The following is a 16,544-nucleotide window of genomic DNA, read 5'->3' as shown; positions in this document are numbered from 1 at the left end:
TGACGGCTATCAGTCCTATTTCCATAAAAATCATTGTGAAAACTTAAAAATTTTCATATCACAAGTCATTGTTTGTCAAATGTAAAATTTTGAAATTTATTTGTCAAAATGAAACCATGGAAGTATAAAATTTGCGAAAAAATCGGTAAAGGCTCTTTTGGAGAGATATTCCGTGGTGAAGATGAAAATGGGGATAGTGTTGCTATCAAATATGAGCCTCAAGACAATCCAAATCTTCAACTTTTATATGAATGTCGATTATACAGATATTTTTCCGGTGCAGTAGGCTTTTCATCTGTCAAATGGTTTGGGCAACATGAAAATAATAATGTTCTTGTCATGGACCTATTTTCATATTCGTTAGAAGAATTATTTCAAAATTGCAATAAAAAATTTTCACTGAAAACAGTCCTAATGCTAGCTGATCAAATAATTAATAGAATTCAATATGTTCATAAGAAAGGATTTGTTCATCGAGATATCAAACCACAAAATTTCTTAATTGGGCGTGGAAACAAGTCTAACCTGGTGCATCTTATTGATTTTGGACTTGCAATTAATTATATTGATCCTGAAACTCAATCTCACATCAAATATTGTGATGAAGAAAGTGTTGTTGGGACGGCTAGATATAATTCTGTTAATGCTCACATAGGTGTACGTGAAACAAGGCGTGATGATATGGAATCACTTGGATACGTCTTAATATATTTTCTAAAAGGAACACTGCCATGGTCTGGAATGCACGATTATGCAAAAATTACTGAAACGAAAATGAAGACATCTATTGATCAACTTTGTAAAGATCTTCCAGAAGAATTCTCCCTTTACATGAGTTTTGTACGCGGATTAAGATTTGAAGAAGAGCCTGACTATTCATTTTATCTCAAGTTATTTAGAACTCTCTTTACAAATCTCGGATATTTATTTGATTATAAATATGATTGGAATAGCTAATCACATACGAGGTAATGACTGATATTTTTTGTTTGTATTATCTTTCTTTTTTTGTTTGTTTGTAAATATACGATTCAAAAAAAAACTAACAGCCAAATTAGTATTTACAATTGTGTGTCTAATAAACTCCTCATAGATGGTCTCATAAACATCATAAATCAGCTATTGAGTAAGGCAATTTTATCTCAAGATTTTTTTTAGTTTACAAATAAAAGTGACACAACGATACATTAGTGAGGAATGACGTCCTACTTTTCTCAGGCAAATCCTGAAGAATTATTAGTTCCTCCTGTCAACTTTTCGCTTGTTGCCAAAGGGATATACAGAGGATCTTATCCAAATCAGAGAAATTTCTCGTTTCTCCGACATCTTGGATTGAAGACCATTCTATTCTTATGCCCAGAAGACTACTCACAAAGTAATCAAGAATTCTTAGACGCTAACAACATTAAATTGATTCGAGTGCCTATGGAAGGTAATAAAGAACCATTCAAAATTATTCCGACCGAACTTATGAATGAGGCAATGTGTCATTTAGCTGACCGTAGAAGTCATCCAATTTATATTCATTGTAATAAAGGAAAGCATAGAACTGGATCCGTTGTAGGATGCTTAAGAAAGATTCAACAATGGACACTCACATCGATCTTTGAAGAGTATAGACGTTTTACTGGAACCAAAGCTCGTCAAATAGATGAACAATTTATCGAATTATATAATCCTCCTGTTCAGAAGCTTCCTCATGAATACTTACCAGAATGCCTTGCCCATCTTAAGTAAATTTTTAATGGCATTTCAATTATTTATTATTTAATTTTTATTTTAAAGAATATTGTTTACTTTAGGATCATTTTGTTAAGTCACTACCAGTTTAAAATTATAACTTATAAAAATCCAGTTCAAAACAAAAACATTTGAAAAAAAAATAATCATCAAAAAAAAAGTTAATAGTAGAAGTTAAAAATTTGAATCATGACTTGGAATGTTCCATCCTCAATGTTTTCAAGTATAAAAATTGGTATTAAAAAAAAATATATCAATAGCGTTTTATAAAAAGAGTTTTATTGAGTCCACGTAGGTCGTTTGTTACATACAGGTAATTTTATCGGGAGTTGATAAGAAGATTTTCTTTCTTATATTCGAAATTGTAAAGATACTCTGAATCAATAAAAAAAAGAGTGATCAAAGTGATATAAGTACTAAAATTAAAAGCAAAAATACGGACTAAATGACTCAAGAAATATCAAGAAGTAATTGCGGTAAAATTTTCTCTAAATGAGATTCGTCGATAACTTTCTCGTCACCTGCTACATCTACTGCACGTTCTGTCGCTTCTACTACGACACACCTTAGATATTCGGCGATAAGTTCAACAGTTGTCGGCGGAATTCTTAGTTTTTGGTCATCATTTTGATCTGCTAATGCTGATTCAATAATTGCTTTGATTGTTGCTGTTCTAAATTTTGCGTCTTCTGCCATGAAAAAAAGAAAGAAAAGTGACAAAGGGAAGTTCCTGGAATTGTTACTCCCTAAGTGCATCAATGATTTCTTTTCCTCTAACAAATATCTTATGCTTACTCATTCAAACTGATTGGTTGTTTAATTCTGGAGGAAGTCTGAATTCTGTTTGAAATTTGAAACTCTATTAATTTGATATCAAATAACGCTAGGGAATAAAAATGGCTGGCAATATCTTGGAAATTTTCAAAAGAATTCAATCATTATTGAGTTTAATCTTTATTGAGTTGATAATTCGTATATTAGCAATGATGATATAATTATTGAATTATGCAAACAGAATTTCTTCTAGAGTTCCTTTTCTAGATCTATTTTGCCCTTCTTATTCAAACTTATCACAGAATAATTTTGATTTCAGATCAATTTTGTTTAAAATATGAATATATTCGGATGTAAATCATCAAATAATCTTGCTATTCAACACCTATAATAATTCAAAAAAGAAATTTCGATCGAAAATAGAGTCATTCATGGTGTAAAACTATAATAAGAATCCTAGACGATTAAAATATTGTGCAACTTGTACGGAAGTGTGATATACCTATATTCAAATCACTGCTCGGTGAAAATCTGATACTCTTATTCTCAATCAGACTCAAAAGAAATGGGAATTGATCTACTTTTAGATAATATATAAGTGGTTAATCAGATGAAAACACAAAAACATGTGCGTAATTTTTGGCGGATAAGGGGATTCGGAAATTAAAAAGTGACATGATTTTTCGCTAAAAATTTTTGAAAGAAATGCCAAATCGTGATGCGAAATCTCGTTCTTGAGACATATAAAATAGCACCGAACAATCGGCTTATTGAATTGGATTTTTTGAACTTTTGAATGGACCCATGTTTTTGTCTCATTCTTAAAATTTTGAGTTCGGTGTATTTTATGTTAATAATGAATCAGAAACTTATGAAATTTAAGAAAAATGTCAAAAAGTAAATGTCAGATTTCATAAATTCCGAATCGACAATTACATCAAATGAATTCTCATTATTAAATTTTTCAAAATTGAATGATTCCTTTTTGAGAAGAATCGGTTACGAGTGAATGGGTCCATCACTATGCGGACATCTGAGAACGGACGACTCGCGACCGTGTTTCGTATATTAACTACGGAAGCATGAGATCGAATATTTTCTATTTTATCAGATTTTATCAAAAGATAAATAAATTTTTATTTTTAATGTTTGATTGTTTGGCTGACTGTTTCCTGAATACAATACTAGACCTCTAGCCAATGAATTTTTTTGCATTAAAGTAGGTTGAACAAGTTACAATCAAACAACCAAATTAAGCAGATTTAGAGTAAAATTTTACTTCTGTAAGTTAAAGATACGGGATAAAATTTAATCTTTTGTAAATAAAAGTATTTATAAGTTTAAAAATCAGTGCATTTTTCTATTTTATCCGAAATAAAATTTTAGATGAGGTAGCAGCAGTTACCGCCTTCTTCTGGTTTGTCTTGTTTATTATCATCTGTTGGCTTTGGCTTGGATTCTGCAATAATATCCTTAACTAATGCTGTGAATGTTTCATGAATATTGTAATTTGTAAGAGCTGATGTTTCAAAGAATCTGCATTTAAGCTTAGCAGCGAGTTCTTCACCCTCAGCCTTGCTAACTAATCGACGTTCTTCAAGGTCACACTTGTTACCGCAGATAACGCATGGAACTGTAGATGTGCACTTTGTGCGAATAAGTTCACGATGGAAGGCTTCCATTTCTTCGAAGGAAGCACGATCATCGATAGCGTAGACAAGGATGAAGCCCTTGCCCTGGCGCATGTAAGATGTACGCATAGCAGCGAAATCATCCTGTCCTGCGGTATCTGTGATATCTAATTGAACAGATTCACCATCAATGTTTAACGGACGTTTGTAAGAGTCTTCAATTGTTGGATCATAATCTGTAATGAATTGGCCCTGAACGAATTGGATTGTAAGAGCTGATTTGCCGACAGCACCAGCTCCGAAGACAACGATTTTGTACTCAGCCATGAGAAATGGTTATAGATGTAAACCATTCAAATTATTTCCCGTCCTCAAAAAGCAGAATGTAAACTATCCAAAAAGCCATCTGAATCAAAACGGTTATTTGCCCTGAAAAATCATCGATTTTAAATCCTTCTAAAATATGTGGGAATAAAAAAGCCTAGAAACCAAAAAATCTAATTAAGGGTTTCGTTTTGCTAAAATTGTCACTTTTATAGCATATTTGTTTTTGGATGTTTTGCGAAACCAAAAAAAAAAAAAACTATGATATACAATGTGTGTGTAAAGAAAATACTTTATTTACTAGTTAAAAAATCATTTGGTATTGATCAAGTTATTTTTTCTGGATAAGATATTATATGGATAATTGGATAGAAAATACAATTATATAATCTTGTACCTGGTTTAATTAAGCTAATTGTCATCAGAAACTTGTAATTTTTATGAATTTCAGATTTTCTTTTCATTACTGCTTTTCTTAATAGGTCAAGTTCTTATTTACGTTATAAAGTATGATATTTACAAATATCAAGCTATCATGTTTTTTGAGAAATTATGAGAAACAAACAAAAATGAAAAAGATAGGAATAGCAATGAATAGTGATGTTGGTATAGAAAATGTAAGAGATATGAATGCAAAGCAATCAGTATTTAGGATATTGACCATAGATTTCGAAAAAAAAATGCTGCATATTGAGCGAAAACTATGATTATATTATAAGGCTGTCATTTAAAGCATAATGAAACTATTCCCTTTTCATTTTAATCGAATAAGATAGTAAAGATTTTTGAATTAGCTAGAAACTGATGAGATGTTTTCACAAATCAGATTTTTAATCTCTATAATGCATAATTCACTCAATATCTCAATTTTGATATTGCGAGATATTTTTGCTATCGGTTTCGCAATTTTGACACAATAGCAAGAGGGTTCTATAAGCATTATTATCAACGTCGAATCTGAATATCATATCAGAAAATGTCGCAAATCTAACATTTACCCGACCAAATAGCAAAAATAATTGAATACTTTTCGCAAAAACTTTAAAAATCGATAAAAATATGAAATATAGATATTAAAGAGACTTTTTATATAATATTAAAAAAAAAAAAGGTAGTGGGGCCTCCAGGCACTTCGTGCCCTCTAGCCCTGAAGATGTTTAGTATAATGAAGTTTTTTTTTTTCTTTGGGATGGCCTTCCAGGCACTTCGTGCCCTCTAGCCCATAAAAAGTTTAGTATATATTTGTCCGGACAAGTAAGGGTCTATCGTCGCTACAGGAAAAGTTACAGGCGTTCCAAGGAAGTATACTTTGAGAAGCCTTCTTATGGGTCGAAAACATTATATAATGTGTCGCTTTTCACAAATTATATATGTTTTCATGCTTTGTCACTTTTCTGTCACTTTTCAGGAAAAAAACATTTTTATTATTATATATAAATGAATTTTACAAAACCTCCGTTACCGTTCTTTGGAAATAAGAGTAGATGTAAAGATATTATATTGAGAGAACTTAAGAAACTACCGAATGGTCTAACATTTGTAGATTTGTTCGGTGGAAGTTTCTATATATCCCATTTGTGCCATACAATATTCCCAGACTCAAAGATTATATGCAATGACTTCGACAACTATATGGACCGTCTCAAACATATTCCAGACACAAACAATATATTGAAAGAGTTAAAAGAAAAGATACCTATAGGTAAGATGGAACGTATACCATTAGATAAGAAAAATATTGTGAGAGAGGTTTTGAAAAAAGCAGAATATATAGACTGGGATAGTATATCTGCTAGACTATTATATAGTGGTGCTATAAGAGTTCATGACATTGAAACACTTATGTCAAAAGTTTTATATCTTAACTATACAAATGTTTTCAAAGAGGACATAGAAAAATATATTGAGGGTATAGAGTTTGTGAGATGTCATTGGACAGAGTTGTATGAAAAATATAAAGACAAGGAAAATGTTTTCTTTATAGTGGACCCGCCGTTCTATAACACATGGGATTTTCAATACCAAGTAGACTGGACTTTGAGAGACTCTTTAGAAACTTTAGACGTTATACATAACCATCCATGCTTTTACTTTACATCCGATAAAAGTGGTTTGGAAACCGTTATGAGATGGTTAGAGGACATACATGACTATGAGTTTAGATATGACAAGATAGAATATGAGAGAGGTCCTATAAACTGGAGAAAGTGTCATAACAAAGAAATTTTATTAGTAAGTAAATGTGGTTTGAAATAGGACTACTTGTTTTAGGTTTTTTCCATTGTGTCATTTATTTCTTTGACGTGGCAGAAAAGTACAGAGAATATGAAGATGAACCAATGCCTGCAAATGTTCAGTATATGTACTCGTAAGAGATATTTTTATCTAATATTAAATGGACGCACAGAACTTAGCGAATGCACAGCAACCTGGACAACCAAACCCAGAGAATATTCCAAATGAAGTTAGAATACAAACTGCAATGGCAAACTATGGTCAAGTGCCAACAGATGTACAAATGCAAACTGCCATGTCAAATGACGCTGCGTTAGGTTTGCCACCATGGTATGCAAATATGAGATGGAAAGAGTTTTATACAAACCCTGAAGTGGGATATAAACAACTTTATGCAGATGACGCGAACACAGGAGTTGACCCAGAATATGTTTTCTACCAGAGGAGAAACAGAATGTATGAGCTCCAGTTAAAGAATGCTATGGAACTCAACAGGAAACGTAAGAGACTAGGCGGACATTAGATTTTTACATATAGTAAAATGGGTTTCTTCAGTAGTATTGGAAACTTCTTCAGAAGAGTTGGAAGAGGTATATGGAATGGAATAAAAACCGTAGGAAGAGGAATTTGGAACGGAGTCAAAAATATTGGTAAAAGAGTAGGTCAGTTCGTTGGTATTATACCTAAAGACCCTGAACCAGAAGAACAAGCTCCTGTTATACAACAGCCTGAACCTGCACCACAGTCTAGTTGGCAACCAAATCCAACACCTCAACCGTATTAAAAAATTATATTTTTACCGTTCGATAGTAGTTGTATATGAAACTAAGTTCTAAGTAAAACGCATGGTATAATGGAATTATTCTTTTTCTTCCATCTGTAGTAAACCATACTTGAAAGTCTGAAATACTTCCACTTGATGGTTCGTATAACTTTGTAGGTTTTTCGTAAAAGTCATTTGCCAAGCATAAGAAAGAGTTTTGGGCGCCAGAAAATGAAGCATGAACAATAATAGCATCTTGGTCGAAAACATTTTCATATGTTCCATTAGGGTTTTCGACTTCATAAAAGTCTGGGTGTACTGGATATGCTGCAGGCTGATTTAACATCCTCATAAATCTATACCATGCCAAGTTGTTATATTTTGTAGAAATATAAACGTTTTCTCCAAGGTCTTCTATTCTATTGATTTTAACAGTTGCATTTTTCCTGTCATAAATAATATCGAGATGGTATTCTCCCTCGTCAATGTTATACTGGTTTGCATATTCGATATAGATATCGTTTATTTTTTCTTGAAAATCTTGAAGAGTTGTTTCTAAGTTTACAAGCAAACTAACTTGTAAAAGTTTTCCCTGTTCAAATTTCTCATACATACGTTTTTCTTTGTTATAGTATCGAACTTCAAAACCGACCGTAAATGGGAAACCATGTATGGCTTCTGAAATGAACTTCATTCTACGAAAGCCAATAGCTTTTGTGACAGATGGGTCTCTTAGCCATCTTAATGGGTAGTCAAAACGATAGCCTTCATGCTTTACGGTCTCTGTCTCAAGCTTTTGACCGACATTAGTAAAAAGTTCATCTAATGGTTTAGTTGTAGCAACCCTTGAATTTTCTTTTTCTATTGAAAGCATATTTTATCTAGAATAAAAATGTCGAAAGATATTGCTTCCATGAGAGAAATACAACACAACCGACAACTCATTATGCAAGCTCTAAATAAGAACACAACAAACTTTTCAAACTATTCTAAGATATCTGAGTCATTGAAAGAAGGAAACTTAAAACTGACATTAAACCCAATGACAGATGAGTTTCTGTTTCAAGACAATAAGAACCATACTGTCTGTATAAATCCAACAAAAGGAACTTTAAACGAGAAACCTATAAATGAACTTCTTTTTGAAAACAGATTTGACAACAAAGCTGACAAAGAATATGTAGACGATGCAATAGCAAAAGAAGAAGAAAGAGCTAACAATGCTTATGCAACAAAAGAACATACTCATCCTGAACTAGCAGACAAAACATATGTTGACAATAAAATGTCAAGTGAAGTGACGAGAGCTGAAAACGAATATTCTAAAAAGACTCATACACATTCTATATCTGAAATAACAGACTTACAACTAACTTTAAACACTAAAGCAAATAAGACTCATACACATTCTATATCTGATATTACAAACTTACAAGAAACCTTAAACAGGAAAAGTGCCGTTGGACATACACATACCATTGCAAATATTACAAACTTACAAGAAACCTTAAACAGTAAAAGTAACGTTGGACATACACATTCTATATCTGAAATAACAGACTTAAACGTTAGCCTTGAAAAGAAAGCAGATAAAACATATGTCAATGAAATATACCAAAGTTTGATAGGAACAACAAAAAATATTGAAACTATTGTTGGTGACTTTTCTGTCAATGAAGAAAATAAATATTTTAGATGGCAGTTTGTACAGTCCTTAAGAAATGGTATACGGTATAAACTCATTCCGAAAAATAACAATGAAATGTATGTAAGCTATATAAAGAATGATGGTACACAAGTTAAAGTTCCATTAGACAACAACTGCTACTTAAACTTATATGGAGACGAACAAAAGAAATATTTAAGAGTTTATGAAATGACAGATATGACATTGCCTGACCCAGCTCCAGCACCATATTATTATGACTATGGAGATGACGTCAGAACACCACATGTAGATGAACAAAAGCTAACATTATATTTAGATTATTATAGATATAAAAGATATAATGCAATAGAAAAAACGAGAATAGTATACTATTATGAAGATGACAGAAATAAATATTATAGTCAAGATTTTACCTACCCTGAAAACATAAGATTATATTATAAAAAATATTCTGACACAAACCAGAAGAAACCTGAAATAGTTGCACTATATTTTAAGTTCAAAAGAGACAATCCTATAATGTCTCATATGTTTGATTTAATGAACCCAGTAGGTTCTATTTATACATCTATGGAAGCAAGAGGTCCTCAAGTAATGTTTGGTGTTGGTGCATGGGAACAAATAGTCGACAGGTTTTTGTATTGTGCAAACTCTTCAAAGGAAACAGGTGGAAGTAAAACGATTTCAGGTGAAAATTTACCTGCACACAGTCACTACATAGATTTAAGTACATCTCAAGCAGGTTTGCATAGTCATAGATTTTGGGATTGGTCAGGAATGACAAAAGGTAAAGGATATGATGTTAAAGAGGACGTTAAGTTTGCTATAAATTGTTACTGGAGTAACACTGAGGGAGGAGGAAACCATACACATCGCGTTTCGGGATATACACAAACAACGGGACAAAGTAAAGAATACATGCCACCTTACATGACAGTTTACGCATGGTATAGAATTGCTTAGTCGTCATTTTCAACTTCTTTAGCATATTCGTCAGGAGTTGTCTTATATTTGTTAGGAACTGTCTTTGAAAGTATACCACCTTGAACTTTGACAAGTTTGAAACGAGGTCTGACAATAGTCGTTTTATCTTCTGCTTGCAGTGTGTACATTTTGCCATGTTTGCCTAAAACTTCATAATATCTTTGTATACTTTCTTCTATTTTTACGAACACGAATGTGAGTACCTGTCGGGTTCCCATTGTTGTCATAGTCAATAGTATTTTCATATGGGTCGCGTTTAGGTATTTCTATTTTTACTTTGTCACCTTTCTGAAGTTTGAAGCCCGGCATTCTTTCTTGTTTGTCTCTTTTGACTAAATTATTAAATATATAGTCTTTCTCTAAGTCAGGGTTGTTTTTCATTTCTTCGGGGGAGTGGTTTCCCAAACCTTTTTGTTTACGGCTATTGTAAATATTTAAAACTTGTCTCATCTTTGCCTGGGAGAAGTGTCTATATTTGTCGTCATATGACATTTCATTTGCTTCACCACCTTGTGGTTGGTTTAAGTCTCTTAACATTTTTATACAACCGTCAATGACACCAAGAGCAGAATGGTTTTGGTCGACAATGAAATATTGGTTTACATTTTTTGAACGCAGATAGTTTTTTACATCATCTGATTTGAAAGAACTTTCACAGTCAGATGTCAGTTTTGTTGGATGGTATTTGTCAACGAATATTGTCAAAGCAGTTTTCACATCTAAAATATTTTTGGACCATAATGGTATGGCTTCACAGTATCTTGTGTTTTGACCGACAAATATTAGCCAGTATGGAGGTCCATCTGTTCTAACTCTCGGAATGTTTTCCAAGATATCCATAAACCAAGCATTTGGTGTTGAACTAAAGATTTTTACCATGAGTGCTTTCTTTGTCGCTTTAGAAACATAGGGGTCCTTGTTTGAATTCGTCATTTTTTATCCTATAAGAAATGGGTTTATTTGGCGCATTAGCAGGAGTTGCATCCAGATTTTTGCCCGCAGTGGGAACAATAGCCAGAGGTGTATTTGGAGTTGGAAGGAAGATTTTGAGTACATTAGGTATACTGAAAGAGAAAGCACAACCTATTATACAAACTGTACAGAAAGGTTGGGATGTAGCACGAGATGCAACAAATCTTATTCCAAATCCTGAAACAAGAGGAAAAGTTCAAGGATGGATGGACAATGTAGGAAGACAAGCAGGAAACTATTATAACAAAGCAAATGACTACTATAACCAAGCAGGACACTATATGGACCAAGGTGAAAGATTCTTTAACAGAGGATATAACCATGCACAACAATGGGTAAACAATAACCAACCGCAACCACCTCAAACTTGGGGAATGTAAATTTTTTTACTGAGATGAAATGAACAATACAGCATTGAGACAAATGGGTTCAAGATGGATTTGTCGACTTCCAGCAGTTACACAACGTGTTTGTCAAGTTCTTCCTATACCTCAGGAAGTTTTAGACCGACTTAAAAAAACAACAACAACCAGTTGAAAACAAACCAAACTAAAATTTTTTACTGAGATGAAATGACCAAGAAGTTGAAACGGTAGATTTGACACCACAAACAAAAAGTTCAGAACCATTGTCAAAACCTGTCAAAGAACTTACAGATGAAGAGAAAAATTCAATAATAGAAAGTGCCAGGTCTGGAAATACAAACCCTAACTACAAAGTCACTTTTCATAAAAATGGAACGGCAAGTATCTCAAAAAAGAAACAGACTCTCACAAATAAAATATTGAAGTCTGAAGGAGCTTTCGAGACAACAGATGGAAAAGTTTACTTCACTGACCAACAGTTCATTATAGAACATCTCATTGACTTAGAGTCGAAATATTCTTAAACTTTACAACAAACATAAAAAGTTGAAAGGAAAACAAAAACAAATGGCATATGATATTTATGAAGATGTTGACGACACAACTGTTCCTGCAGGTGAGGTAAGTCAGAGGAACCGAAAAGTGACGAAAAACCGATAGAAGAAGAAAAACCAAAAACTGAAGATAAACCAAAACCAAAGTTTAGTTTCCAAACTAAACCAAGTCAACCTTCATTAGCTGGTATGGGTTGGCGTCAAAGACTTATGGCAGCAGGTGGTTATGTAAAGTAAGAAAAAAAATATTTTTTTATTTTTATAAAAATGCCCCATATAGAATGGATAGAAAGTCTGCTAGATAAAAGCAGAGTTACAAAGATATGGTTGGAGAGTTTCGAAGAAGTTTAAATATAGGAAGGGGAAGACCATAAAAGTCTATGACAAATTGTCTGGTCTTCGCTACGAAATGGATTTGGAAACAGCACGTGCCAATTATCCAAACAGACTAGAGAGGTTTAGAAGAAGAACGTCTTATGAACATGCCTTTCGATGTTAGTGAACCTCAAGTTGAAGGACACGACGGCTTTGCCAGATTCTACTGGAAACATGACGAACAATTGCATCCTTTGAGAAGGAAAAAAGGAAAAGGTGAAGACGCACATGCTCCCATGGAAAGAACAAGATATGCATATGAAAGTATCGTGAGTTAGAAGTCAAATTACATCTGGTCGAACCTTTACAGTAAACTTTGACGAAGAAAGAACAAAGAAGGCTTCATGGGTGTACTTGCTGCAATTCAAGACGGAAATAAGAAAGGACACAATCTCAGATTGACCATAACGGATTTGGATGGTCACATTTACTATGCAAATGGCAATGAACAAACAGCCGCAAAACTTCTTGACGCTTTCAAGACTACAAAGAGAGAACAAATGGTTGACTCCGACTCAGACATTTTGAATGCAATTGAAGGAATTGCAAGTGTCAAGTTCGAATGGTACCAACCTAACCCTCAAGCCAGTCAGACAACATGCTGGATACTTCCCCTTCATAAATAAGTCTGACATTGACTTGACAAGGTATGGAATTTACAATTCAATTGAAAACAATGTCAACGAACCTTGCATTCTAACATGTCTCAGGAACTCTGGTCTTGTTACAGATGAGAAGATGAAGTATCTTGATCATGTGTGAAGACAAGGTACATTCTCAGAGGTCAATTGGCAAAAATTGCACCGTTGGCAAATGTCAATATCCGAGTCAACATACCTACAGCTAAAGGTTCTTCACATGACGACTATGTTGTTGAGTTCAATTTACCATGGTTGAAGATTGCAATTGTCCACAACCACTTCATGTTGAACGAAAGTCTTACAAACCATTGTTCGAAAAGGCAAGTGCAACATTGTCAGAGCTGTAAACATTCTTTTCGAGAAAGGTTTGTTGGAACCAATTCCAGATGACAAGCTGACAGAAACTTTTGTACCAAAAGACGAAACAAACTTTTCATTGTTAGCAAGACCAAAAGTTGTTCCAGACAAAGTTCTAGTACAAAAGAAGTACACAGTTCCACAAGGAGTTGGATTGTTCGGATACCAACCTGAACCAGAAGAACTTCCAATGAGGTTGCAAGAACTTCAAGATGCTATAAACAAACTTCCATTGAGACATCCAATTGACGTCAAATTGTATTGGAGAGCATCTGAGTTAGGTCAGAAGGTTTTATATGAAACAGGTTGCTTCGACGATGTTTATGAGATAACAGGAGAAGTTTCTCAGAAGATAAGAGACTCACTTGAATTTCCACAAACTGGACCAATTGGTTGCGACAAGTTCGACTCAAACGAAAAGATATACTATGTCGACCTTAACGCTGCATACATGAGGTTTGTCCAATATATTCCGACTGGAATTCCAAACGAAGATGGTGAGTTCCCGGAAGGAACTATACAGTTGGAAAAGTCATACAACAACTGTATGATATTAGGAAAGCTTCAAACCCCAAACTTGCAATGACACTCAAATTGCTTATGAATTCGACATGGGGATATTCATTAAGAAACCTCAAGAGATGAAGAGTAAACATTATGAGAAGGTCGACAACTTTGTTGAAAGGTTTTCTCCTTTTGTTTTGAAGTACGAATTCACTCAAGGTCAAAGTGGCTTAGTAACCACATTAAAACCTATTGTCGAACATTGGTCTTACCCTCAGTTCGCAAAGGCAGTCCTTGACAACTACAACAAATTCTTCTCCGAAGTCAAATCCAAAGTGAAGGTTTACTATGAGAACATTGACGCACTCATGACGAACGAAGAAGGGTACAACAAACTCATTGAAATGGGAATGGTCAGTGAAAAGATGGGCTGTTTTAAGCTAGATAAGGTATTTTCTGAAGTTCATGTCCTCTCCAAGCGTAAGTATTGGGGCATACTTGAAGACGGCACAGAAATAAAACATTGCATGAAATAAAAAATTTATTTTTAAAAAAGTGACATTTTTTAATTTTATTTGAAATGTACGCTGAGTTTGTTGGAGAAGACCGTTGGGAAACTTGTTTGTTAGATGAGAAATATGAAATGGCATACTATTTTAAAACAATATTTTTTACATATATTAAATGCTTCAGGTTGAAAAACAAAGAACAAAAGTAGCAGATACAAAACCGTTAGACTATATCTTTACAAATGCTGGTAGGACTATTTCAGATGAAGAAATTTCATCCCGAGCATACAGGTTTGACTATCCAATTCGTTGGCTTCAAAGTCCTTCAGATGCAAAGGCAATAGCATTTAGAAGAGTTTTGTTTTCAAATAGAACTAACGCATTTATGTTCGCAGTATATTTTCATGGGCAGTATAAAGGTTCTGATGGTCTAATAGACAAATTTGACGAAATGAGAATCTTTACAGTTTGTTCAGACGAAAGTCTTGAGAAAACTCTAAATGACTTTCAAACTCAAATGAACAAATATTATTGGGAATTTCAAGAAAAATACGACTCTTTACTAAATGGAACATACTATCTGAAACTAGAATATGACAAGAAACTCCACCGTTTCATTTCAAAAGATTGAAATTAACCCTCCAAGAGATACAGAGTTTTTATTTTGGAAAGTAGACAAACGTTCTTGGGCACAATTTCTTCGGTTACTAAACCAGAACGAACCATTACCACCAGATGGTCCATTTAAATTTATACTTCCACCAGCAGATTTGACAGTTTATAGAAACGTGTTTGACCCTCAAAATGTTATGTGTCATGCAAGTTTCAGTTCAAGCAACAATAGTTTTCTATGTATTGGTAAGGACTTTTATGACTTTGCTTCTAAATACTACGAACCACCTAGTAACAGTTTCTCTGACTTTCAAGTTTGGTTCACAACAAATGGTGTGCAACATATTATTCCATTGTACTATGACTTTTATCTCGAATTGTCTTTCATATATAACTACGGAAAAGTGCTGAAAAAGTATTGAATGTGAAGATATTAGAAAATAACATTTTTTCTAACATCGTAGAAAACTCATGAATTTGTCATGATTTCATCGTAAATGTTTTGTCAAGACTTCTTCGTACATGTTTTGTCAAGACTTCTTCGTAAATGTTTTGTCAAGACTTCTTCGTAAATGTTTTGTCAAACATGAACGTACATGCTTTGTCATGATTTCATCGTAAATGTTTTGTCAAACATGAACGTAAATGTTTTGTCAAGACTTCTTCGTACATGTTTTGTCAAGACTTCTTCGTACATGTTTTGTCAAGACTTCTTCGTACATGTTTTGTCATGACTTCTTCGTAAATGTTTTGTCAAGACTTCTTCGTAATGAGTGTAAAGGACCCAAAAATAATGTTTAGGTGAAGTGGTGCGATCTCACCTGTTTTTTCACCTCTTTCTAACCTCTTGAATTTGTCATGAATTTCCTTAAGATAGAAAAAATAAAGTTAGTTTTATTTCATTTATTTTGTATGTAAGATATGATTTCAGGGATTTTTTTGACGAAGTGTCAACGTTCACTTCGTCAAAAAATAACAGTTATATAATGAAAAAGTGTCATTTTTTTGTATTTTTTTGTATGTAAGATATGATTTCAGGGATTTTTTGACGAAGTGTTACTCTTCACTTCGTCAAAAAATAACAGTTATCTAATGAAAAAGTGTCATTTTTTTTCATCGTAAATGTTTTGTCAAGACTTCTTCGTAAATGTTTTGTCATGACTTCTTCGTAAATGTTTTGTCATGACTTCTTCGTAAATGTTTTGTCAAGACTTCTTCGTAAATGTTTTGTCAAGACTTCTTCGTAATGAGTGTAAAGGACCCAAAAATAAAGTTTATGTTAACATGTTAGATCTAACATGTTTTCTAACATGTTTTCTAAAACTCTCGAAAATCATGAAATTTACAGCAAAAATATAATTTATGTTAGCATGTTAGATCTAACATGTTTTCTAACCTCTTGAATTTGTCAAGACTTCTTCGTAAATGTTTTGTCATGACTTCTTCGTAAATGTTTTGTCATGACTTCTTCGTAAATGTTTTGTCAAGACTTCTTCGTACATGTTTTGTCAAGACTTCTTCGTAAATGTTTTGTC

The 16,544-nt window shown here is 33.3% G+C and overlaps 10 protein-coding genes and 2 pseudogenes across 12 annotated transcripts, besides 1 other annotated feature; 9 read left to right on the top strand and 3 right to left on the bottom strand.

Annotated features, from left to right (window-relative positions):
- Positions 1 to 81: 81 nt before the first annotated feature.
- On the top strand, positions 82 to 1,049 carry TVAGG3_0076530 (STKc CK1 domain-containing protein; the record flags this gene model as incomplete). Its single annotated transcript, XM_001303487.1, has 1 exon — positions 109 to 957. The coding sequence occupies one exon, from the start codon at positions 109 to 111 to the stop codon at positions 955 to 957; it is 849 nt and encodes a 282-aa protein (XP_001303488.1).
- A 129-nt stretch (positions 1,050 to 1,178) lies between these two features.
- TVAGG3_0076520 (protein tyrosine phosphatase protein) lies at positions 1,179 to 1,852 on the top strand (the record flags this gene model as incomplete). Its single annotated transcript, XM_001303488.2, has 1 exon — positions 1,198 to 1,737. One exon carries the CDS (start codon positions 1,198 to 1,200, stop codon positions 1,735 to 1,737), a length of 540 nt encoding a protein of 179 aa, XP_001303489.1.
- A 146-nt stretch (positions 1,853 to 1,998) lies between these two features.
- TVAGG3_0076510 (CENP-S associating centromere protein X family) lies at positions 1,999 to 2,452 on the bottom strand (the record flags this gene model as incomplete). Its single annotated transcript, XM_001303489.1, has 1 exon — positions 2,191 to 2,436. One exon carries the CDS (start codon positions 2,434 to 2,436, stop codon positions 2,191 to 2,193), a length of 246 nt encoding a protein of 81 aa, XP_001303490.1.
- A 1,366-nt stretch (positions 2,453 to 3,818) lies between these two features.
- TVAGG3_0076500 (GTPase protein) lies at positions 3,819 to 4,474 on the bottom strand (the record flags this gene model as incomplete). The annotated part of the gene is made up of 1 exon (XM_001303490.2): positions 3,897 to 4,472. One exon carries the CDS (start codon positions 4,470 to 4,472, stop codon positions 3,897 to 3,899), a length of 576 nt encoding a protein of 191 aa, XP_001303491.1.
- Positions 4,475 to 5,906: 1,432 nt separating this feature from the next.
- On the top strand, positions 5,907 to 6,725 carry TVAGG3_0076490 (phage tail repeat-like family; the record flags this gene model as incomplete). The annotated part of the gene is made up of 1 exon (XM_051221903.1): positions 5,907 to 6,725. The coding sequence occupies one exon, from the start codon at positions 5,907 to 5,909 to the stop codon at positions 6,723 to 6,725; it is 819 nt and encodes a 272-aa protein (XP_051106889.1).
- A 139-nt stretch (positions 6,726 to 6,864) lies between these two features.
- Positions 6,865 to 7,227, top strand: TVAGG3_0076480 (uncharacterized protein; the record flags this gene model as incomplete). Its single annotated transcript, XM_001303491.1, has 1 exon — positions 6,865 to 7,227. The coding sequence occupies one exon, from the start codon at positions 6,865 to 6,867 to the stop codon at positions 7,225 to 7,227; it is 363 nt and encodes a 120-aa protein (XP_001303492.1).
- An 18-nt stretch (positions 7,228 to 7,245) lies between these two features.
- On the top strand, positions 7,246 to 7,488 carry TVAGG3_0076470 (serine threonine-protein phosphatase family; the record flags this gene model as incomplete). The annotated part of the gene is made up of 1 exon (XM_001303492.1): positions 7,246 to 7,488. The coding sequence occupies one exon, from the start codon at positions 7,246 to 7,248 to the stop codon at positions 7,486 to 7,488; it is 243 nt and encodes an 80-aa protein (XP_001303493.1).
- Positions 7,489 to 7,492: 4 nt separating this feature from the next.
- Positions 7,493 to 8,341, bottom strand: TVAGG3_0076460 (uncharacterized protein; the record flags this gene model as incomplete). The annotated part of the gene is made up of 1 exon (XM_001303493.2): positions 7,493 to 8,341. The coding sequence occupies one exon, from the start codon at positions 8,339 to 8,341 to the stop codon at positions 7,493 to 7,495; it is 849 nt and encodes a 282-aa protein (XP_001303494.2).
- A 450-nt stretch (positions 8,342 to 8,791) lies between these two features.
- Positions 8,792 to 16,544: part of a mobile genetic element that runs on past the window's edge.
- Positions 9,656 to 10,099, top strand: TVAGG3_0076450 (phage tail repeat-like family; the record flags this gene model as incomplete). The annotated part of the gene is made up of 1 exon (XM_051221902.1): positions 9,656 to 10,099. One exon carries the CDS (start codon positions 9,656 to 9,658, stop codon positions 10,097 to 10,099), a length of 444 nt encoding a protein of 147 aa, XP_051106888.1.
- Positions 11,071 to 11,472, top strand: TVAGG3_0076440 (uncharacterized protein; the record flags this gene model as incomplete). Its single annotated transcript, XM_051221901.1, has 1 exon — positions 11,071 to 11,472. One exon carries the CDS (start codon positions 11,071 to 11,073, stop codon positions 11,470 to 11,472), a length of 402 nt encoding a protein of 133 aa, XP_051106887.1.
- On the top strand, positions 13,125 to 14,424 carry TVAGG3_0076430 (annotated as a pseudogene). Its single transcript has one exon. A coding segment is annotated over exon 1 (1,300 nt).
- Positions 14,573 to 15,431, top strand: TVAGG3_0076420 (annotated as a pseudogene). The gene has a single exon. A coding segment is annotated over exon 1 (859 nt).

Source organism: Trichomonas vaginalis, chromosome IV, assembly GCF_026262505.1.
Source record: "Trichomonas vaginalis G3 chromosome IV, whole genome shotgun sequence".
Classification (NCBI taxonomy): Eukaryota; Parabasalia; order Trichomonadida; family Trichomonadidae; genus Trichomonas; species Trichomonas vaginalis.
Note: the sequence above shows the minus strand (reverse complement) of the source record. Positions and strands in the feature narration are given on the sequence as shown.